The sequence below is a fragment of the Mesocricetus auratus genome, unplaced genomic scaffold (genome assembly GCF_017639785.1).
Source record: "Mesocricetus auratus isolate SY011 unplaced genomic scaffold, BCM_Maur_2.0 Super-Scaffold_4256, whole genome shotgun sequence".
NCBI classification, from domain to species: Eukaryota; Metazoa; Chordata; class Mammalia; order Rodentia; family Cricetidae; genus Mesocricetus; species Mesocricetus auratus.
The window spans coordinates 73,826,906-73,850,916 of record NW_024429182.1 but is presented as its reverse complement, the minus strand read 5'-3'; the positions used below and the strand labels follow the sequence as shown (position 1 = coordinate 73,850,916).

General features: G+C 49.1%; 1 protein-coding gene across 3 annotated transcripts; it reads left to right on the top strand.

Annotated features, from left to right (window-relative positions):
- Window positions 1-368: 368 nt before the first annotated feature.
- On the top strand, window positions 369-22,820 carry Kdm8 (lysine demethylase 8). 3 transcript variants are annotated; one of them, XM_040754795.1, is made up of 9 exons: window positions 379-982; window positions 11,640-12,149; window positions 14,811-14,977; window positions 16,512-16,644; window positions 17,052-17,096; window positions 20,483-20,521; window positions 21,056-21,205; window positions 22,237-22,329; window positions 22,406-22,820. In XM_040754795.1, the coding sequence occupies exons 2-9, from the start codon at window positions 11,649-11,651 to the stop codon at window positions 22,568-22,570; spliced, it is 1,293 nt and encodes a 430-aa protein (XP_040610729.1). In that variant the 5' UTR covers window positions 379-982; window positions 11,640-11,648; the 3' UTR covers window positions 22,571-22,820. The 3 variants fall into 3 exon arrangements, with proteins under 3 accessions (XP_040610742.1, XP_040610729.1, XP_005064506.2); XM_040754808.1 differs by lacking the exon at window positions 22,237-22,329 and having other exon boundaries at window positions 369-982; XM_005064449.4 differs by lacking the exon at window positions 20,483-20,521 and having other exon boundaries at window positions 384-982.
- The last annotated feature ends 1,191 nt before the right edge of the window (window positions 22,821-24,011 follow it).

Genomic DNA, 24,011 nt, shown 5'->3' with positions numbered 1-24,011 from the left:
GGACATGTAACACAACAGTTGCAAAACAATCAAACATCCTTTCTTTAAACCCACCAACCCTAAATTAGGGAAGGAAAGTTTTTTGTTTTTGTTTTTTAACCCAGCACTCAAGAAGAGGTTGGAATTTTTGGTTTTCCAACCTCACCCCTTCTGCTTTACAGAGGGTCTTTTTCTCTGTGTTTGCTGCTGTCTGTGGTGTTTGAGATTTCTCTGTTACCTGTTGAACTCGGGATTTTATTTTTCTTCTGCCTTTTAACTCTTTAACTGGCACAGAAAACAAGCCTAGACCACCAACCACAGCACCTAGAAAACTATGATCCGTTGCAGTGATCTTGAGCAAAAACTCCCACCCACCTCCTCATCTCTATTTAGCCGGATCATCGAGAGGATGAGAACAGAGGAGTACCGCACCGACTGAACAGTAAATGAATTCCCTACGCTTTTCTAGCCACACTCCAAACTCAAGGCTAGCGGATCTTTACAGAGCTTCGTTTGCTGCTGCTAATCCACGAAACTCTGGAATTCGCCAGGTGGGGATGCTCAAAGCACAAAACTTGCGGTGACTCCCACACCACTCCGCACCTGCCTGTCTCTGCGCGGAAACCTGACCGGAACCAGCCCTGGACGCCGTACTTGTGGGTTCGAATTATACATGTGATTTCCAAAACCTTATAGCCAGATTTGTTCCACCTCTGTTTCCTACTCTGCAAAATAGGGAGAACTGATCATCTGAGTTGGAAGAATTAGGTAAAATCGTGGGTGAGAAAGAACTCAAACCGCCGTAGTCTTCGACCTGAAGAGGGCGGGGCTGGGGCATCGATCGCTCGGCGCTCCTCTAGGCTCTCGTCGCGATCAGCCGAGTCGGGAGTGATCGATGCTCCCTGGTGTAGTTCCTGAGAACGAGGCCAGCCGTGGAATCTTCGCCCTGGCGGAATCAGTCGTCACCAGCGATGAGGAGTAGCCCAGTCCAAGCGTCAGAGAGGTTAGTTGAAGCTCCACAGAGCGCTAGCACCTGGGGCTGCTTAGACACGCAGCGTGGGTCCGGAAGGACGAATTGCGCAAGCGCCACACTAAAGCCCCAGAGCCGGCGAGCGATGGGACGGCTTCGCGCAGGCGCCTTGGGAAGCTTGGGAGCTGCTCGAGAAGCCGCTCGAGTTGTAGGGTCCTGCCCGCGCATTACATAAGCTTTTAGGAGTGCCAAATAGCGCGTGCGCGAAACTGCTCCGGCCACCCTACGGCCGTGCGTCTGTCGCATTGTGCCTTTTCCCTCCACACGCACTTCTTCCCTGCGTGGCTTTGGTTAATGTTTCGAGTGTGGAGACGCCGAGTGGCCAGATAGACCCACCCGACATGCCTGCGCCGACCGTCAGGAAAGTGCGGCTTTGGCCACTGCTAGAAAAGGGAGGTCTCCAGCCTCCACCCTGGAACCCGCCAAACCCTCCCGGCTCCCGAAAGCGGACAGAGGCCGGTGCAGCGGACCACAAACTTCCAGGGCGTCTTCTGCCTAGGCCACTTAGCCAGTCCTCCAGACAAGCAGAGGGGCATGAGCAGCTGGTTTTTTCCGGTACTTTGAGAGAAGGGCTGCACGTGCTTTCTTAGAAGGTTGCTCAAGCTAAGACCTCCAGCAACCCCTTGGCCAGTGCTCTCACAGCAATCGAGACCAGCTTCTGTAATGCATCCTAAAAAGTGCATCAGGCCTGTGCTTGGGTGTGAGCAGCAGGAGACCGTAGTTCCTGCTAGGTTAGGTTGGTCCCCTTACAAAGAACCACTCGGATTAGATACTGCGTCCTTTAGTGGGCATCCTTTCCCAAAAAGGGTAGTTTTGTACACCAACAAACAAGCCTTTATTTAAAGACCTTTTAGAATTAGGGCAACAGAAAAGAGTTGTTTTGTGCAGTCTGCAATGGACCTTTACCCGAAAGCATTGCCTTCTCCTGACAGGTGGGCATGGAGCACCTTGAAGGCCACTTTGCAAGCAAGGACATATGTTCATCAGACTGTACATTGAAAGCCCCTGCCACCTTCAAAGGCCAAGCAAAAAAAGCCTTGTACGCCAGCAAGACATTTTAAAGGCCTATTCCTGTTGCATTTTGGGAAGAGACACTTGTAACGTGAGCTAGCCATTGAGGTTAGTGGCATGTGCCTTGATAACTAAAGGTGTCATTTTATCAGGAATAATCCCAGAGTTTGTCTAGCCACTTAAATTTATAGCATCCTAGATTAGATGGCAATTCCATAGGTAGTCCATCTGTACATGACTACTGGAAGGCTATTTACCCAACTCACAATAAACTTTTATAAAGGTACTCTTGGGAGCCAATTTAAAAGCTTAAAATTTAGGTACTGTGTGAAAGACTGGTTTATACACCATATGGTTGATTCTCTCCTGTAGAGGGCCATTTGGTTAATACAGCCTTTTCTAAGAGGCAATTCAGTGAGAGGTCATAGGAAGCTAGTCCATACTTACAGCCAGATCACAGGGCCATTCAGGCTGGTCCCATCTATATTAGAGCAGGGTTCTGGAAGCTCTGGATTGTTGATTTGAAACCTGGTCTTGAGGCCATAGAGGAAGGCAATCCAGGGATCATACACTGGAAGGCATGGTCAGGCTGCTGGTCACGTGACAGCTGTTGCTTCCGGTCCACACCAGGCCAGCTCCTCAGGAGACAGTCATAGAGCTTAGGAGCCAACACTGTGGACAATTGCTGAATCCTGGAGCTCTTGTAAAGAAAGTTTGTGAAATTGGTCATAAAGCCAAGGCAAAACATGGCTTCACCTAATGCGTGGATTATGCCTGTTAGTGACTAGAGTTACTAGTAATGCTTCAGTGGCATGTTAAGAAAGAAAAGCATTTCCCTTTTGAGTCATTTAGCCAAGATCCAATCCAGATTTGAATTCTCTACTTTATTCCCCCTGAGTGTTCTGTCATCTGTCTGTTGCTGCATGAGTCTGAATCTGTGCCTTCCTGAAGGCTGTCTTGCGAACCGTTTGGCCCTGTGTCTGTGTGTTTAAGTGTGTCTGTCTGTCTTGTGTGCAGTTGTCTGGGTCTGTGTTGTGTTATTGTCTGTCCCTCTCAAGGAGCCTCACTCTGTATTGAACTAATGCAATTTCTTTTATTATAAAATAAAACACAGGGACAAATATTAAAGATAAAAGCCCGAGATAATTGCAAATGACAGCAACACACACAGCCACCCCTAGGCTCCACCTCATCCTCTTCTGAGGGTCTTTCTCCTCTCAAGTCCTTCAGGGAACTCCATGTTCCAATCCAGTCAACTGAATATGAACCCCAATTCTTGAACCAAACCCTCTATCCCACTGGACATCAGACCACACCTAGACAAAACTACTGTAACATTGAACAGCACAGAAAACATCACATGGAGAAGGAATTGGGACACTTTAGGGGCCTTTTTAACAGTTTTACAAAGGGTTAAGTCACTGACTGACTCCAGGTTACCCAAACAATGTCCATCATTGTTTATCAGCCAATATCCATAAATGTTGCTTTCATTTTTTATGGTAGATTTTAGAAGATTGTTTTCAACTTCTGTAATTGCTGCTTTTAACATGTAACTTAATTGCATTGTCTGGTCCAGAGGCACGAAAGAGTACATTACTTAAGATTACAGTGATGTATTAGCTTATGTTGTAAACGTTGATTATTGGAAACACAAGTAACAGTGATTGATACATTGTTCTCTCACAGGCAGGTTAAACAGTCTGAGTACACAGTAGCATGGCCTTCGTGAGAGTCTGAGTTTTGAGTGACTTCAAGGTGGATCATTAACTTTAGCTGTGAGGTCCAGCTGTCTGAAGGCTCGCTTGTGAGTCTGTTTGGCCCTGTGTGTTCTATGTGTCTGTCTTGTGTGCAATAGTCTGTGTCTGCATTGTGTCACTGTCCCTCACAAGGGACTTCATTCTGTTGAATTAATGTGATTTCTTCCATTAAAAGATAAAACGCAGGGACAAATATTAAGGATAAAAACCCGAGATAATCACAAACAACTGCAACACACGCAGCCATAGTTCATTTCCTGGCTTGAAAAGGCTACCCTACCCCTGGGCTCCACCTCATCCTCTTCCAAAAGTTCCAGTCACTTAGAATATAAGAGATATTTTCAGCCGGGTGTTGGTAAGGCACGCCTTTAATCCCGGCACTCGGGAGGCAGAGGCAGGCGGATCTCTGTGAGTTCAAGGCCAGCCTGGTCTACAGAGCGTGTTCTAGGACAGGCTCCAAAACAATACAGAGAAACCCTGTCTCGAAAGAAAAAAAGAGAGAGAGAGAGATTTTGAGAGAGAGGGAGATATTTTCATAATACTATATTACCAAAACCAGGCCCTCAGAAATCTATAATGAATTGTTTTTAAAATGAGTCACTAAGTCATTTGGATGGATATCTGCTACATAATACAAGGGTTGGGACTGTTTGAAGAGCCAAGTAGGCTCTGAGAAAGGCTGTGGAGGCAGCCTTGAGACCACAGAGGCCAGCATGCCGCTCACTGTGCAATTTTCTCACACTGGCAACATAAGGCCCTGTGGGCAACTTGTGCTTATCCTGTCACAAGCCACTTCAAGCAGCCGCCAGAGCAGTCTGAGAGCCATTGTGGGACTGAAACCACACACCTAACTGAAACTCTCTCATCTGGAAGACTGTCTTAATGTCAGCTGTATCCAACATTCACTGATGAACTCTGCATTAAAACAACAAACATTACTAAGGTGGGTTTCAGTGAGAGATCACACTTACTGCCAAGCTTACCAGCCTGAGCTTAACTCCCAGGACCCCCAGGGTGGAAGGAGAAAAACCAGTCCTGAAGTTATCCTCTGACCTCCATACGCACACCATGATACAAGGTCACCATAGCACATATACACACAAATAAATAGGTCTCATTTAAATTGCTTTTAATTACTAAGGCTAGCCCCTGTGGCTGAGAGCCAATGTGAGACCCTCTATGGAATGCTCTGGTGTAGTCTACAACATGAGGTCCTTATCTTCACGGCCATTGGAAGTAGCAGTGTATAAATGTTGGATGTCTGAGGCAGCATAAAGACACACAAGGCAGAGAGAGCGCTCAGCATCTGGCATCAATAGATGGGAGTATTTATCTCAAGCAGTGAAGGACAGACACTCTTCCATGGGAAAGGGGGTGCTTTCAAGAGAAAAAGCTGACTGGAACCTTTTATAGGGGCAGGGTGTTGGGGTTAGGAATGAGGAAATTGCTGCAACTGTAGGGACTACATGTGGGTCTGCAGTCCCTGTTTCCTGGAATTCTCTGTTTAAGCAAGACAGATTCGCTTGGGAGACAAGCTGTCTCTGCCAACATTCCTATGTGGGCTATGATGTCTGTTCTTGGTTATCAGCTCAACTACATCTGGAATTAATTCAACCCCTAGTGACTGGGCCTTTGGAAGGAAGTCCTTGCCATTAACTAACTAACTGATGGTTTGAGTAAGATTGACCCTCATAGGCTCATGCATTTGAATGCTTAGGGAGTGGCATTAGGAGGTGTACCCTTGTTGAAGTAGGTGTGGCCTTGCTGGAGGAAGTGTGTCACTGAGGGTGGGCTTTGGTGTTTCAAATGCCCCAGCCAGGCCCAGGGCTTCCTGTAACTGGAATTTCCTGTCCCACCAGGTCCCACCACTTCAACTCCAAATGAACACACAGAGACGCTATAGTAATAATAAAACTGTTGGCTGATATCTAGAGCTTCTTATTGGCTAGCTCTGTCTTAATTACTAACCCATAACTACTAATCTGTGTATTTCTACAGGGCCTTATCTTTTTTTTTGTTTTTTTTTTTTTTTGGTTTTATGAGACAGGGTTTCTCTGTTTTGGAGGCTGTCGGTCCAGCCTGGCCTCGAACTCACAGAGATCCGCCTGCCTCTGCCTCCCGAGTGCTGGGATTAAAGGCATGCGCCACCAACGCCCGGCAACAGGGCCTTATCTTACCAGAGAAAGCCGGCATGTCCTATCTTCCCTGTAGCTACATGGAATCTCCTTGCAGTCTGCCTCTGCCTACCTTTCCCAGAATTCTCCTTGTTTCCTAATCCCACCTATCTTCCTGTTTTTATTGGCCAAACAGTGTTTTATTCATCAACCAATAAGAGAAACACATATACAGAAGGACATCCCCCCATCCTCTTCCTGCTGCCTGCTGATCCCAACAAGGCCATACCTCCTAATTGCACTTCTTAAGCATTCAAATACTTGAGCTTATGGGGGCCTGTCTTACTCAAATCACCACAGATGGTTAGTTTTCTCTCCATCACCTTGTGTGCCTTCTCACCACCATGCTTCCCACCGTGATGACAATGGACTAAGCCTCTGAAAAGTCTAGAGGAAGAAAATTTTCTTAACCTTGATTTTAGTTCTAGGGAGAGTTCGGTCAAAGTTTTCCTAAGGTTGCAGCTAAACCAGGGGTTCTTAACCTGTAGATTGTGACTCCTTGGGGGGGTCACATATCAGATGTCCTGCATATCATATTTTACATTACAATTCATAACAGTAGCAAAATTACTGTTATGAAGTAGCAATGAGAATGATTTTATGGCTGGGGGTCACCACAACATGCGGAACTGTATTAAAAAGTCACAGCACTAGGAAAGTTGGGAAGCAGTGGGTTAGACTGTCCCAGCTTTCCATGTGGACTGTGGGTGGTAAAGGATGTGGAACTTCCAGAGTATGTTAATAGAAGAAATGCGGTGGCGGGTGATAACCATAGTGATTTCTGGACCATTGTCCGACTGAATGGAGGGAGATTGAGAAGTGAAAGCAGGGAATAATTTCAGAGATGGAGCTGGGTGATGGTGGAGACTCTTTTGTTGGAGGTAGGAAAAGCCTCCACCCATCTCCTAAAGTGTCAGGTAGAACCAACAGATATTTGTGTCTCTTTACTGGAAGCATATGTGTAAAGTCAGTTTGTCGGTCTGCACCCTGTAGAAGTCCTCCCTTCTGGTGAATGGGGAAGGGTGGTGGCCTGAGGTTAGACCAGGGATAGCACACAAGCAGATGAGAACAGTCTAGGAGAACTGCTGAAGAAAGCCTTATCTTCCTGCAGGACTGGGAAGTATTGTGTGAGGACTGTGAGCAAAGACTGGTTAGCTTTGTGGGATTGTAAGTAGGTAAGAATCTCAGAGGGGTGTGGGGAGGTTGGGACTTAATGTATATGTTACCATTATAGGGTGTGGGGGTTGGGTTTCTGATCCTTTTTGCCTCTTGAGATCCAGGTGTGTAAGAACAGCTTCCCTGGCCAGTTTATCCACCATATTATTAGCCAGGTAGATATATTGCCTATCTTTTCCATGTCCCCTGCATGTATAGTTGAGGCTGTAGTGGGTTGCAATGCTGCCTCTAGGAGTTTCTGTGTATGGGTAGCATAGGTAATAGGTGTTCCTCGCTGTGTTAGGAATCCCTCTGTCTCCAGGTTAGGATGTTGGAGTGGATGGTGTTATAGGCATACTTGGAGTCAACATAGATGTTAACTGTGTATCTTTGGCCTGCATGAGGACCCTGGGAGAATTGTCAACTCTGCCTGTAGAAAGGTGGTGTTGGGGGCAAAGGGCTTGGCCTCAGTGAGAGTATGTGAGGTCAGAGAGTGGGGTGGTCTTGGATAATGGCGTATCTGGCTGCGCTGTGTGTTCAGGGGTGGCTGTTGGAACTGTCGTCTCTGAACCCATCTGTGGTCTGGGGGGGAGGGGATATGTGACAAGAATGTGTGGGAAAGGATCCATGGTAAGATCCAGGATCTCGACAGGCCTTTAATCCCAGCACTCAGGAGGCAGAGGCAGGTGGATCTCTGTGAGTTCGAGGCCAGGCTGGATCAACAGCCTCCAAAACAGAGAAACCCTGTCTCGTAAAAACCAAAAAAAAAAAAAAAAAAAAAAAAAAAGAGTGAAGTGTGGCAGACTGGAGAGATGACTCAGAGGTTAAGAGCACTGGCTGCTCTTCCAGAGGTCCTGAGTTCAATTCCCAGCAATCACATGGTGGCTCACAACAATCTGTAATGAGATCTGATGCCCTCTTCTGCCATGCAGACATTCATGCAGGAAGAACACTGTGTACATAATAAGTAAATCGTTTAAAAAAAAAAAGTGGAGTGGCAACCAGGTTTGTAAGCTTGGGGGCTTGGGGCCAGCCTCATTTGACAGAATGAGCAACCGAAGAAGAGGTGTATCCTGCCTCTTGACAAAGGACTGCTAGTGCTTATCCCTGAGTGGAGTGAAGGAAACATCCGGGTAGAGCCTAGGAATGGGCATGTGTGAGCTGATGTATGGCACTCTGAGGAGACTGTGGAGAGGGCAGAGGTTCCTCTATGGGCCTCATGGAAGGGGTATGCTATGCTCGAGAAACTAGGGACCCAGATACGGAAGTGAGAGAATCCAGCAAAGCCTTGAGGTGTTTGTCTTAGGTGAGGAGTGTGGTGATAGCCTTACACCGTGTGAAGAAACAGGTTCTTCACAATCCGTGTATGGAAGGGATAATTCCGTATAGAGGATCTTGATAATTAACTCCGCTCCCCAGCCTCATCACTTAAGCAAGTCAAGTCCCCTGAGACTGTGACTCAGTTCCCTCATCTACAGTCATGGGTTCTGCAGGCCAACAGCTGGCTTCAAAGCCTCTACCCACTACACTACATGCTCAAATAAGGTGTTTGGAAGGTACCCTTGGACTTCTCGCCTTCAGAACCATGAGCTAGTTAAACTTTTATTCCTTCCAAATTGCCCAGTCTGTGGAACTCAGTTTACACAACAGAAATTCCCTTGTTGGGCATAATGGGTGTCCCTGAACTTAAGATGGAGTGTGAGTTAGGTGTGATACTGCATGGTGGACTGTGAATTCAGTGACTTAAGCAATGCACACTTAGGACTTTTTCTGAGCTGGGTGTGTGTGCATGGCTTGGCCAGGTTCTCTATGCCAGAATCCCTTACAAGGCTATGGTCTGGTCTGAGCTCTCATGCAAAGGCTCAGCTGGACAGGGACCTATACTCCCACCCTACCCCCACCCTCTCACCCCCATTCTGTTGTCAGAATTCCATATGAGTGTGGACATGGAGCCTCCTGCGCCTTGCTCTCTGTTAGCTATAGGCTCACGTCATCCCTTTGCCTGTGGCCTTTCCAGCATGGTGGTATGATCCAGCACATGCTAGCTGCTGGTCAGTAGAGAGTCACTAAGGATGCCAGCTCCAGGCTCATGTCACTTTCCAGTACCATTGGTTTCTTTTTATCGTGCTGCTGAAGTAAGCTACCATAAGCACTGGCTGCAAACAACAGGCTTGCTGCCTTGCGGATCTGTGGGCTGGGATCTGACTAGTCTTACTGGGCTGAAATCAAGGGCTCAGCAGGGCTGCCTTCCTTACTAAAAGCCCCAAGAAATAATCGATTTGTTTGCTTTTTCTCAGCTTCTGAAGTTCTGAATTCCTCTCAGCTTGTAGTCTATTAAGTAGTCGCCAAAGCCAGCCACTTCGCCTTTCTTTGACCATTCTTCTGAAGTCATGTGTCCTTTCAACTCTGACTGTGGCCCAAAGCAATCCTTTCACTGTAATGCATGAACCCATCCAGATAATCCAGGATAATCTTCCGTCTCAGGTCCTGTCTCAGTCACACCTGCAGAGTCCCTTTTGCCCTACTAGGTGACATAATCATCATTCAAAGGTAGGACATGAACATCTGTAGGGGCTGTTAGCTGTCCATCAGCACAGACTAATTTATAAGAAGAACCATCAGTGGTCTGCTAACCAGCTAAGTGTGCTCATCTTTCCTCGGGCCATTCCCAGGTGGATCGACCAGGCTCAGTGGCCTTCCCACAATTCCCTTTTCCATGTGGCAGCTTCCTGCTACCTGGGACTTTTATTCCCTGGAGCCTGAGAGCACTCCACTTTCACCTTCTGGGGTACCTGTAAGAGGTGCCTGTGCCCAGACATCAGACACTGCACATATTCCTATAGCACCTGCTTCTATCACAGTAAATTACAAGGGAAGCTTGTCTGACCAAACCAGGGAGAATATAAAGGGTATCCTTTCTGCTTGTCAGTAGTAGCACAGGCCTTCAATCCCAGCACTCCTGAGACAGAGGCCAGTGGATCTCTGAGTTCAGAGATCTGGGCAGCCTGGTCTACATAGTGAGTTTAAGGATAGCCAGGACTATATAGAGAGACCCTGTCTCAAAAAGGGAGGGTATCTTTTCCTTTTCATTCTTTTCTTTTACCCCATGCCAGGGATGAAACCCAGGGGTAAAACTCTACTACACAAAGAACAGGAATTGGCAGGCTACATATGGCACCCTATGTTTTTATAAATAAAGTTTTATTGAAACATAGCCACCCCTATTTGTTTATTCTGGTTCATGAATGACAGAGTAGTGGGAACTGTGACTGTATGGACAACAAGCTTAATGTTTCATATTTTACCATCTATATTCTCTGCCAAAAATAAGCTGATCCTCATCACTCAACATCAGGGGAGGCAGAGGATACCCTGCTTTATCTGAGATTGCTATAACAGACTTTCTGACGCATGTTTCCTTGGCTCACAACTCTGATGGCTGCAGAGTCCCAACAGCTTGGTACAGACATCTGATCAGGGTCACCGGCCACCACACTGTGTCACCACATTAGGTAGAGAAGTGGGAGGGGCACAGACACATGCAAGGAAGCCAAATGAGGGTGACCTCACTTTATAGCAACCACCTTTGTAGGAACTAGCCCACTCTTGTAAGATTGGTATTGATCCCTTACCACAGTAGTGCCCTTGATGGCCTAATCACCTCTGTCTGGACCCCATCTCTCAAATGTCCCCCTGCTGAGGACCAAACTCCAAGCCCATGAGAGTTTCAGGATAAATCACATCCAGCCCACAGCAGACGGCACAGCTGTTAGAATAGTGCAGAGAACGTAGAGAGGCAGATAGCCATGGTTGTTTGTGAGCTGCAGGTCCTGTTAGTGTTAGTATAGCGACTGTCATGCACACACAACACTCAGGCTAAGCCACCAAGCTCCCATGCTGAGCATTTTCTTTCTGCTTAGGTTTCTGTGTTTGTTAGCTTTCCATTTCTGTAATAGATACCTGGGATAACTTTTTTAAAAGTTTGTATTGGCTCATAGTTTTAGAGGCTTCAGTCCAGGTCTGCATGGCCCTGTTGCTTTGGACCTGTGGCAGTCCAATCCGTCACTGTGGGACTGGGAGGCAGATGATGCCTGTTCACTTTATGATGACAAAGAAACAAGGCTAGGGTCTTAATGTGTCCAACTTTACGGGCATGTCTCCATGACCTTAGTTTCTACCCCTAGGCTCCAACTCTTAAGGGGTTACACCACTCCCAGTGGTGAAGTCTGGGGTTCAAGCCTTCAACTTCAGCACACAGGCCTTTGGGGACACTTAAACAGAACACTTCCTTCTGCACCTGTATTGAGACAGCTTAGGCTCTAGGAAAACCAAAGTGGGATGTGCCACAGCCCGGCCTTGGAGAGGCAAACCACACAAACATGCCTGTAGATGTACTTTGTGACAAATGTCAGGCATTGTGCAGGCCCCTGAAAATAGAGCAGAGACCCCCCCAAAAAAGATGGCCCTGTACCGCTGTTATGAGCTGCAGGGGTTGTGTGTGGTCTCTGATTCCTGTCTTGTTCCTCTCAGGTGCTAATCATGTCGGAGGACACTAAGGGTCCTACAGAGCCCCTGGTGGGGTCCAGCACCCTCTGGAAGGACCTCAGGGTACTCCTGCCTGATACAGAGGAAGAGCTGAAGCTGGACCTCAGTGAGAAGGTGGACAGGAGCGTGACTATGCTGCTCCAGCAGGCTGTGGGGCTGTTCTATGCAGGACATTGGCAGGGGTGCCTGCAGGCCAGTGAGGCCATCCTGGACTACTCCTGGGAGAAGCTCAACACTGGGCCCTGGCAGGATGTGGACAAGGAATGGCGCCGCGTGTACTCCTTCGGCTGCCTCCTGAAGGCCCTGTGCCTGTGCCAGACACCGCAGAAGGCCACCGCAGTGGCTGAGGCACTGCGGGTGTGTGACATGGGCCTGTTGATGGGGGCAGCGATCCTTGGAGACATTCTTCTCAAAGTCGTCACAGTCCTCCAGTCACACCTGCTCCCAGGAAAGCAGCCTGCCTGTGGCCCCCACCAGGACCAGCCTGCTACCAAGGTGTGGGTCATTGTCCATGCGGAACCGTCCAGCAGTCCAACCCATCTTTTAGAAGAATCCACTCCTCTCCCTGGGTACAGCCTCACACGGGCAGCCTCTCTGCTGAGAGGAGCATTGTGTTGTTCTTGGGGGAGAGCAGCTGGGCCCTAAGTCTGCAAAGGCAGTGCCTTTTAAGAGGGGGAGGTGGCAGCTCCATTAATCTTCCGGAGGCAGCTCACAAGAACTAGGCAAAGCCAGTCTCCTGCAGACCACTTCCAGGTAGCTCTGAAGGAAACCCAGCTTGTCTTCTCACCACCTAGTCTAGGAGAGATACTTCAGCCAGCAGACTGAGGATCACGAGGCCAGTGTGTTCTGTCTCTTCAGTCCTCATGGAGGTTGGCCTGGTGTTTAAGTATCCCAGAGTTCCTAATGTGGAGCACAGCTTACACACAGACTTCACCCAGTTTCTACGGGGTGAGCCAGAAACCATCTCCTTTGGGCCTCTGTGTCCTCTTTTATAGATTGTCAGATGGTCCTGAGCCCCAGAGAGGAAAGGCCAAGGCTGTGTTGGATGCCAGCCATGGAATTCGAGACTGTTTCTCATGCATTTCTCAGTGCTTTCCTACAGTTTTAGAATGTTCCATTGAGTGTGATTTATGTATAAGAAAGATGTGATAGATGTCATTAACACATGGTGTGGCCGCAGTGGAAAGAGATCCATCCACGAGCCAGGAAGAGAGACATGGTTGAACCTTTCTGCTGAGGAGTTGAAGGGGATCAATAAGGAAAAGCTAGAGCCTGGACAGCCAACCATGCATGAGGACATAGAGCCACTGGCCTCTGTTTACAAACGAAGAGAAACTAGGCACAGTGGCACACATCCATAATCCTAGAACCTGGGAGGCAGAGGCACAGGATGGAGAGGCTGAGGCTAGCCAGGTCTACAGTGAGAAAAAGAAAAACCAACAAAAATGAAGTGAATAAATAATAACAACGATAAGTTACAAATTAAGAGAGAAACAGCCTCAGAGACTGCCAGCAGCCAGTGCTTATGTGATGTGCGGTGCATCTGTGGGGTCATGGGGTAATGTGCTGCTTCACTGTCTAGAGAGCAGGACAGTCTGCAATTCATGTGACAGATGGGTCCCCTTTGACCTAGGGCACACCGCCCCCATCTTCCCACCAAGGGTATCCCAAGGAGATAGAGCTGTGGACTCCTGCTCAAAGTGGTCCTCTTTGGAGTAAGGTATGGGATGCATAGCCAAAGAGGAGAGGCTCTTAAGTCAGCCTGTGTGGGCTCAGTTCCCATGCTCCACCCCATCTGATCAGACAGGGTCCCTTCCTCTCTGTGCCTCAGTCCCTCACTGGAAGAGGAAGGCATCCGCTTACCAACTTTACTGGGCTCCCGCAGTGGCCAGGATGAACTGGCTGTGCATGTATGCAGAGTATCACTACCTCCACCTCCACCCCCAGAGCTTAGCTCCTGAGAGGCTGTAGAAGGATCTTCTGTTGCTAGAGGAGGCTTCTGTGAGGGGCTGTACCAGGAAGGCCTGTGCTAAGTGTGGGGATAGTACAAAGGAAGCCGGGCCACTTCAGCCAGTGGTCCTGGGTACCACATGTGGGTGCTGTTATCACCATCAGTTTACAGATAAGGAAATGGAGGCCCAGGAATGGTAAGTGGCCCACTCAGCTTACCTGAGGGAAATGGCTAAGGGAAAGTATGGTGCAGCCACTGGGTGGCAGTGTGGAAACTCCTAGGATAGTGCTTGCCCGCAAGACAAAGCTACTCACTCACCAAGACTACTTACTGCCAGGCGTGCTCCAAGATTATGAGATGCTAAGAAAAAAGGGACATTGAGCTAGTGAAAACAAATAGTGTAAAAAAATGTTATCTCCTAGCTAGGCAGTGGTGGTGCACACCTTTAATCCCAGCACTCGGGAGGCAGAGGCAGGCGGATCTCTGTGAGTTTGAGGCCAGGCTGGACTGACAGCCTCCAAAACAATACAGAGAAACCCTGTCTCGTAAAAACCAAAAAAAAAAAAAAAAAAGTTGTCTCCTGCTGGGTATGGTAGGCACCCTGGAATTTGAGGCAAGGGGATTTTGGGTTCAAGGTCATGTTGGGCTTCCTAGTGAGACCCTGTCTCAAAAACACAAAACATAGTTCAGAGTAATTAATGGTGAACACCTTTACCCCTCACATTTGGGAGGCAGAGGCAGGTGATGTCTTGGGTTTGAAGCCTGCCAAGGCTACATTTTGAGACCCTGTCTCAAAAATAAAACAAAACATGGGTCGAGGGAGATTGCTCAGTCAAGAGCTTACCACACATAAGAGAACACTGGAGTCTGATCCCATATAAAAACTTGGCATGGTGGCATATTCTTGTCCTTCCAGAGCTGGGGAGGTGGAGACAGCTGGATCCCAGGGGCTTGCAAGCCAGCCAGCCTGACTGAATCAGTGAACCCCAAGCCAGCGAGAAAACCCCATCTCAATAAGGTAGACAGTACATGAGAAAGAAAAACACCTGAGATAGTCCTCTGACACACGAGTGTGCACACACAAACACACAGATCAAAACAAAAGCAAAATTCTGCCTGCTGTTCGTAAGGACACCTAAGACATCCTGCCAGTGATACAGCTTCCAGAGACAACTGCCCTCTTGCTTTGTTTGGATTCTAAACAGAAGGCGAGGTGTGACTCCAACTCAGCTCCTGGTGTGGTGGTAGAGCGGGCAGTACCCAGGCTTCACTGCCCAACCCTGCAATACTTCAGGAAGCACTTTCTAGTTCCTGGGACACCTGTGATCTTGGAAGGTGTGGCTGACCACTGGCCGTGCATGAAGAAGTGGAGGTGAGTAGGCTCTGTGGGGAACTGAGGTCCTGCCTCCTATCTGAATGTCCCCAGGACTCCCTGAAGGCCTCTTCTGGCCATTCATAAGTGACTGCTCCAGCCCACCCTTCAAAAACCCCTTGATTGACTGAAGAGGATTAATAACGACTTTAAAGTAGGATATGGTGGGGCTGGCAAGATGGCTGCAAAAGCCTAATGGCCTGAATTCAAGCCCTGGGACCACAAGTTGTTTTCAGACTTGCTTGACACAGTGCCATGCATGCCTCCCAGCACATGGAATAATGAATTTTTCAAAATTAACTAAAAATGTGAGGTATCCTGAGTTCTGCAAGGGTCTAAGGCGCTCACTGATGTGTGCTTACCCTGAGCAAACCCTTAAGAATGCCTGAGTAGCGGGGCTCAGCAATGTTAGGTGTTAGTGCAAGATGTCAGAGGCCCCAAAGGCCTTCCTTCTCAGGGCCCCAAGGCCATAGCTGGAATCACCCAGGAGATGGCTCCTCCTGGGATTCAGACTGTCTGGATGCCTGAGATCTGCTGCCTGAGAGAAGTGTGAGGCTACAGCTGAGCACAGGTCTGGGAATGAGGGGTTCACTTGCCTCCTTCTTTGCTGTCCATGGGTCTTGTCCCCATTATGAATCAGAAACACAGTGGGGGCTGTAAGTGAGCATGTGGACTGCCCGGGCAAGCTCTTGTTTTCTCTTGTTATTCCTAGCTCCCCCGGTGGAACAGCTCTTTCTGTGGCCTTGGCATTACAGTGGGTAGTCTAAGTAGTCATGAGATGGCTTCAGACATGGGGGAGCTTAGTTCCTTCACACACTGTGCTGTCTCCTATAAGGACTGGAGAATCCTGAGATTCCAGCAGCCTCGGGGAGTATGTAAGCCATACCCTGGGTATGCAAGACAACTGTAGCTCAAGGGAGTGGGTTGAGTTGAGTTGGCCTGTTGTGAGTGTGTGTGTGTGGAGGAAGTGGGCCCTGAGACTGCAGTGAGGAAAGAATCCTGTAGAAGCCACAGCATAGCTGCCATGCTCCAAATGAGGCAGGTACTGGCATCACCTCCTTTAACAGATGGGGAGCAGGGACTCAGGAAGGCTAACTCACCAAAGGATCCCTGCCCCACCCACCCCAGCTCTTAGCACTCAGGGCCAGCACTTCACACCACATCCATACAGCCTTCCATTTGTCCCAAGGTTTCTCAGCTCGGGGACAGGGTGAGAAACATGAAGAGTTAGCAGGATCCTGGACAGCAGAGGTGGTCATCGTACAGTGTGTGTGACTGAGGTTGAACCTGAGGGCTGGGCATGGTGTGGGTAACCATCTAGATCCATATGCAAAGCCACATCTGCTGTGTGGTCTTGGGCAAGCAGTGTCACCTGTCTATGGTGAGACTTCTGTCAGGAGAGTGAGGGCAACAGCAGTCTTCACCTCATGAGGTTTTGTGAGTTTGAGAGAACCAAAGAAATCCATTCCTACATGTGAGTAGCAGGGATGCATGCTGACAGCTGTGGTGACAGTGCCAATGCCTACTCTTGTAGTCTGCAGTACATCCAGGAGATTGCTGGCTGCCGCACTGTCCCTGTGGAAGTGGGTTCAAGGTACACAGACAAAGACTGGTCCCAGACCCTCATGACCGTCAATGAGTTCATCCACAAATACATCCTGAGCGAGGTATATGGGAGTTAATATTTAACAGATGGACAGTGCGACTGAACTTAAAGGCAAGATTTATGTCATGTACACCTCACCACGATTTTTAAAACAACCTCTAATGAAAAGCAGCAGCCCTTGGCTATGCGCTACACCTGCATTATTTGCTCAAGGGAGAAGCTGCAGGGGTTAGCAGCTCATTCAGACAGGGCAGAGCCGCACCCCGGGGCCCCAAGTGTCCTGCCCTTCAGCTCTGGATCAGGAGGTCACTGATCACATCAGGCCCCAGGGTGGGGAAGGGGGCCACACAGGACAGTGGTGGGTGGAGCCAGGGCCAGGCCTTAGCAGCCAACTAAGCAATAGCGCCATCAAGAGGTACCCAACGCAAACTAACTGATGGTCACCTCTGCTTTCCTCCTCTGGTTCAGGCAAAGGACATTGGGTACCTTGCTCAGCACCAACTATTCGATCAGGTAAGCCTGAGACCATGTTCCTGTCCTACACCCCTCACCTGTGACTCTCCTACCAGGGAGCACACATGACTATCTTCTGGTGCGAGGGGTCTCCCTCATTACCATGGGCAGCAGGGCAGTGAGGCAAGTTGAACTGCCAGGCTTGAGACTGAGTGTGCTGAGTTTGGGGGCCCAGTTTGAATGCCCAGGCTGAGCTGCCAATGGCTGAAGGTGGAGCTTGGCCAAGCTGGAGTGGGACTGGGTAGATATTCCCATTGAGAAGCACCCCAGCACCAAAGCATCCTGAGAGTGCAGAGACCACCAGCCAGGAGGTTATTTACCAGAGCCAGAGAGCCTGAGGGGTAGAGGCCCTGAAGGCCAGACCAGGACTCTGGATTTAGTCTGGACACAGTGGAGTCCGGGGGGGGGGGCCCACTAAGCAAGAAGGCTCCCTGGAGATCCTGGGCACTGTGAGAGACAGTGCATGTATCTGCAGGGAACAGACCCTTTAGAGCAGATCACTAGGCCCACCCCTCCTGGAGTAGCCCGTCACCCAACACTGGCAGCTCAAGGGCCTCTAGAAAGCAGGCTGGGGGTTAGCCAGTGGCTGGCCACAGTAGGTGTGCTCCTCAGACCTGTGATGTGAGCTGGGCCTGAGGAGAGAGGACAGAGAGCTGCCTGGCTGGGGGTAAAGTAAGAAAATGAGGATATACACTTGTCTAAGTGTTGTATAACAAATAATACAAGCAGGATAAGTTTTTTTTGGTTTTGGTTTTGGTTTTTGGTTTTATGAGACAGGGTTTCTCTGTATTGTTTTGGAGGCTGTCAGACCAGCCCAGCCTTGAACTCACAGAGATCCACCTGCCTCTGCCTCCCGAGTGCTGGGATTAAAGGCGTGTGCCACCACTGCCTGGCTCAGGCAGGATAAGTTATAACAATAATTTATCTAGTTCTGGAATCTGGGAAGGTCAAAGGACCACATCTGATGAGGACTATCTAGCATATCAATGGCTTAACAAAGGACACCATGTGACAAGAGAATAGGCAGGGAGGGACCTACTTGGTTTAATAGCAAGCCTGTACCTGTGATACACACAGTTAACAGTATCTGTCTCTGCATCCATCTGTCCACGAGGCAGAGCCCTCATGACCAAGTCACCTCTTAGTTTTGAACGCTAATTTAACTTCAAGAGAGCACGCAGAAACCAGAAGCCAGTGGGTTTTCCCTCTCCTGCCTGTCGCTCCGAGATCATCTTCATGTATTGCCATCACTGTGGGAAAACAGCCTGAGCTGCAAAGGGAATCCTTCCAAGCTATCTGGTTATCCTTTTTATTCAGCATGGGACTTCAGGCTATGTGGGCACTACCCACATTCGAGGCGGGTCCTTCCACCCTAATTAAATTGGAAACACCCTCTCACACACGCAGTGGTGTCTAACTCTAAAGGCAGGTGAGTCGGAACTATGAACAGCTGCTTCAGCCAGATCTTGTTACTCGGCTCTGGCCCTCAGTTTCTCAGTTCTCCTCTGCTGCTCAGATCACCTCAAAGAGGAGTCTGAGCAGCCAGGCATTCATGGGACAGGGCATGGACTATTTTCTAGGACCTCTGTGTCTACAGGAAGCTTAGGCTATTAACAAGCCTTGGAAGCCTCTGGTCACTGCCTTGGGCTTAAAACAGTCACATCTCTGGAGCATGTGTTCTCTAAGGGTCTCTGAGTCCATGGCCAGTGATTTTGATGAGATCCAGTCAAACAGTCATTCTTCAGAAATTATACTAAGGATCCTGTGACAAGGCCTGGTACCCTTCAGTCAAAGCACTAATGTGGTATGCTAGGAGCCTGTTTTTCTAGACATGCTGGGGACTGTGAGACTCTTCAAGGACTTCCTGCAACACTAAGTCCTCCTATAAGCCAGTAATTCTTTTTTTTGGTGGGGGGGTTCGAGGCAGGGTTTCTCTGTGGCTTTGGAGGCTGTCCTAGAACTAGCTCTTGTAGACCAGGATGGTCTCTAACTCACAGGGATCTGCCTGCCTCTGCCTCTTAAGTGCTGGGACTAAAGGCGTGCACCACCACCGCCCTGCAAGGCTGCAGTTCTTACACTGGCCACATGAGACAGCGAAGTAGCTGGTACAACCTCCCTGCTAGAACATTCTGACTTCCCAGCAGGGTGGGGAATTGCTTTTGGCTTTCTGACCTGCAAGAGGTTGTAGTAAGGTCAGTGAAGGAATGTCAAGAAAGACTTGCTCTCTGAAAGGCTCCTGACTTTCCTCTGCTTCCTTTCATTCATCTCAAGGTTGAAAAGTGCCCCCAAGACCTGAGGCATCAAGCTGCCTGGTGCTAGGGGCTGAGCCTGCACCCTTGGGCTCAGAACCAAGCTGCAAAGAGTTGCAATGGGCCCACTACGGGTAGAGGCTTCCCAAAAAGTAGCTTCTTCATGCCAAGGCCATGGCTCTTCCCAGAGGCCAGGCCAGCACTTTGAACCTGACAAGTGACATTATTCCCTGGCAGATGCCATCCCCAACGCGCTGTGTATCACCACATTGTGCACCTCTCAGACATGTCTCATTAGGGGTTTCTTTGCCCAGCCCTGTCCAGCCAGGGAACAAGTCCCATGGTAGCACAGGCCTGGGCTGTGAAAAGCCAGAAGTTAAGAAAACTCCATGCCACCATTACAGATGTCCCCTCCCAGGGAAGTGAGAATGTAAACTGTTCAAAGACAGTGTAGGAAGCAGGGCAGAAGCAAAGGGGCATCATGGAGGCATCTTCCAATGCCACCTGGTGGTAGGGTAGTCACTGCTACTCCTGCAGGTGGCTGAGACCACAGCCTCTGTGAGAAGTTACTCACCGCAAAGGAACTCAGTGCGTGCCCCTTCCAGTGGGTCAGTGCATGTGCTCTGGAAGGCTCGTACTGGTTACCAGGCTGCTGCCTGGATCAAGGTGCAGCAGCCTGTCATAACCCATTGCACCAGATCGTCTTCAGCCTTTGCTAATGTCATTAGTGGGTAATGTTGAGTGCTGCAGAGCCAATTCTGCTCACTTGCTAGTAAGACCCAAACCCTCCCTCACCACTGATTCACTTCTGAGTGCCTGCTGTAGTCCCCTGGTGGCTGGGAAGTATATGTACTTGGTCCTAAAGCTCTCTTTTCTGGCCTCTGAACACTGTTCACTAACTCCTCCCTTCTTAGAGTGGGTTTAGTAAGCAGTCTACTTTGCTGGTCTTTGTAGTAATTCATTTAAAATACACCGGTTGTGATTTCTTCACAGGTAGCAATTTTTTGAAAATCATCCCCTCCAGAGATCTGATAAATACCCAGTGCACTTGACTTTTGGGGATTGTTTTTTGTTTTTGAAACAAGGTCTCACTATGTCACCCATGCTGACCTCCAACTTGTCATACTCCTGCCTCAGCCTTCCAAATGCCGGAATTACAGCTATGCACCAACAAAGGTAACGCCTGTGGTTGTTTCATATTGTTTTTAACTTAACACTTGACTTGTGTGGTGACTCGTGCCTTTAATGCCAGCAAAAGCAGGTGGAGTTCTGTGAGTTCGAGGTCATTCTAACCTACATGGTGAGTTCCAGGCCAGCCAGGGCTGCAAAGTGAGCCCATCTCAAAAACAAAAAGACATTACTCATTAGTAAATGGCAGAGTGCTTTTGGGGGTGGGGATAAAGAAGCAATATCTGGTTTCTAAAAAAAAAAATCTATGTGATATAGAAAAAAATATGAAGATTATAATTTTTATCTATTACTTATATCTTAAGGCTTTATTCATTAGATAAGAACCTAAGCTAGGTAGGACGGCACATACCTGTGATACCTGTACTTGGGAAGCTGAGGGAAGAGGATGAGAGATAGAGACTGTCTCAAACCAAAACAATGAGTCAAGGAGTATATTTGGCTGTGTCAAGTAGTCAGATATCAGCTGGGTCCTGGCTGGCATACCTAGCCCTGGCTTCTGCTTTCTGCCACTACTCTCAGATCCCAGAGTTGAAGCAGGACATCAGCATCCCTGATTACTGTTGCCTGGGCAATGGGGAAGAGGAAGAGATCACTATCAATGCCTGGTTTGGTCCCCAAGGAACCATCTCACCACTGCATCATGACCCCCAGCAAAACTTCCTGGTCCAGGTAGGAATTGCTGCCAGACAGGGGCTGAATAAGGAGCTTGTTGTGGTAAATACCCATAATGACAACACTTGGAAGGTTCAAGGTCAGTCTGAGCTATATGAGACCTAGTCTCAAAGGAGGGGGGTGGTGAAGGGATGTAGACAGAAACACACACACACACACACACACACACACACACACACACACACACACACACACACACACAATAGTCCTGAGGCCCTGAGACAGGGCTTCAAAGGGATGTAGACAGAAACACACACACACACACACACTAGTCCTGAGGCCCTGAGATAGGGCTTCAAAGGGATGTAGACAGAAACACACACACACACACACACACTAGTCCTGAGGCCCTGAGATAGGGCTTCTCCAGGGTCAAGGCTGCATCCAAGTGGGATTTCTCTGGGGCCAGATAAGAAAGCTCTTGGGAGGGCCTAGCACATTCTAGCAACCCCTCTCTATCAGCCACCCTCACTTCCACTGCTAGCTTGCACCTGTGGATAACGCCAAGGGAACAGGTGTCTCAGCCACAGACAGATGTTCTCAGAGACTCAGTCAAAGGTTTGTCACAAGGGAAGCAGCACAAACCCACTGCTGTGAGAACTTGTCAGACTGAGTTGCTAAAAAGACTAAATAAATGAGAGCATTCTTTAAGAGCAATTGGCCAGCCCTGCAAGGCAGCTCAGTAGCAGCTAAGAGCCAGAGCCCAGGAGCTCACTGCCTGGCATGGCCACCAGCTGTCACCTTAGTAAACTTGGCAACACTTTACCTCTTTGCCTCAGTTTCCTCATAACTGAGGTGAAGAAGAAACTCCCTGAGATTAAGCCAGGTCTGCATGCAGTGCTTGGCTGAGCTTAGCTACATGCAGAACTGTAAGGTACATGAAGGTGAGCACTCTCTGAACGTCAGAGCGTGAGGGACAAGGCAGCAGGACACAAACCACCAGAGAGGCCTGGAAGGACAGGTCCACAGGCCTGTAGTCAGCGGCACAGCCTTGCTGTCCTGAAGCTGATGGGCTTCTTGTCTCCCAGGTGCTAGGAAGGAAGTACATCCGGCTATATTCCCCGCAGGAGTCCGAGGCAGTGTACCCTCATGAGACGCACCTTCTTCACAACACCAGCCAGGTAGGCACACGGGGAATTGATGACATGGGGCCTGCTGTCCCTAGAGACCAGCAAATGACTTTCTTGCTTTTTGCAGGTTGATGTGGAGAACCCTGACCTGGACAAGTTCCCCAAGTTCGCTGAGGCCCCATTCCTGTCCTGTGTCCTGTCCCCAGGAGAGACCCTCTTTATACCTGCTAAGTATTGGCATTACGTGCGCTCCTTGGACCTGAGCTTCTCAGTCAGCTTCTGGTGGTCATAGCCAGGGCCGGAGTGTGCAGGACCCACTGGATGACACCTCACCCAGAGAAAGTGAGCCCGGGGGAAGGCATAGGCCCTGGATTCCGCTAGATCCCAACAGTCCTGCTCCCCAGCCACTCTCTGTAGGACTCGTGTGGGGCAGAGCTGCTGCGTGTACCTAGACCATCCAGGTCACAGATGCTTCATTTCTTTTCTTTGTAACTTAAATTTTTTCAATAACATAAATAAAAATATTTTCTGAATTTAAAAAACCATTCTTCAACCCAATTCCCCTGCTGCCTCTGGCAGAACAGGCAACCAAAGAGGCATTGGGGAAGGAAGGGGAGGGAACATGGGCCCTAGAAGAGAGACGACCCTACCCATGAACTCTTTAGTGGCAAGTACCGAAGGAGGGGAGCCACATTTGTCACACAAAGGAGACTGGACCAGAGAAGCAGAGACCAGAGCAGTCAGGACAATGAAAGGGTAGCCAGGCAGGAGTTGGTTAAGGTCAATGGGCCTGCAAAGTGGGTGGAGACTCTGGAGCTTTGGGAGGCTGGCAGTTCAGGCTGTAACTAAAGGTATTTAGAGTTTGCAGTCCCAGCTCTTGATGGGCTGGCCTGGCTTGTTGGTGATAAAACATCAGCCATCCCCGAGGCCACAGGGATGGCCCCACCACACCCCATAAGACAAGAAAATGACCAGGTCAAGGAATGTAACCTTGGTCACACAAGGTCTAGGAGTCTAGACCGTCAAAGTATGCCTTTTTAGACAGCTAGCTTTGGCAGGGAGGATGTACAGCAGGCTGAGGCTGCTCCCAGGAGTAGGCAGCCAGGGGTCTTAGAGGTTGGCATCCTGTCTGGCACTATTAACAGCTGCTTACACATAGTACTAAGGCATAGAGTAGAAAATCCAGCATCCCAGCTCATGTAACCTAATGAAGAGCCACATGTTCCCAGGGGCTCAAGCATTGTCACACTTCACTAGATGTGGGCCAGCTGTTTAGCTTCAACTTCATGCAGTGGCCTGGCCTTTACCGTACCACCTATGACAACTGGCAGGCTCAATACTATCCTGGGCCACGGCTGAGCAGCAGGTGCCATCACCAGGTGGGAGGCAGGGAGGATGGAATGGGTCTACCTATGGGCAGGTCCCAAGGTTGCTGGAACCTGCCTACAGGCCTGCCTTCTGCTCACTGGGAAATGTGGACTCTCAAACTGGCTTGGAAACAGCACCAACAGGCCCTCACAGCCAAGAAAAGAGCAAGTATGAAGACCCATCAGTCCATCACTCATACAGCACACAGATCTGTTCCATACCATGGTCCTGGGCAGGCACTGAAGACATGGCACTCAGCTATGTGGGCTTCTTGTCCTGGTGTTGAACACACCATGGAGCAGGGATCAGCAAAACCAAAATATGATCAGATTGAACCAAGCTAAGTACAACAGGGTGACAAGATA

Coding starts and splice junctions, on each gene's coding strand:
- Kdm8 (XM_040754795.1), top strand. CDS start 11,649: ATGTCGGAGGACACTAAGGGTCCTACAGAGCCCCTGGTGGGGTCCAGC. Junction 14,978..16,511: donor CCGTGCATGAAGAAGTGGAG/GTGAGTAGGCTC, acceptor CTACTCTTGTAG/TCTGCAGTACATCCAGGAGA. Junction 16,645..17,051: donor ACAAATACATCCTGAGCGAG/GTATATGGGAGT, acceptor CCTCTGGTTCAG/GCAAAGGACATTGGGTACCT.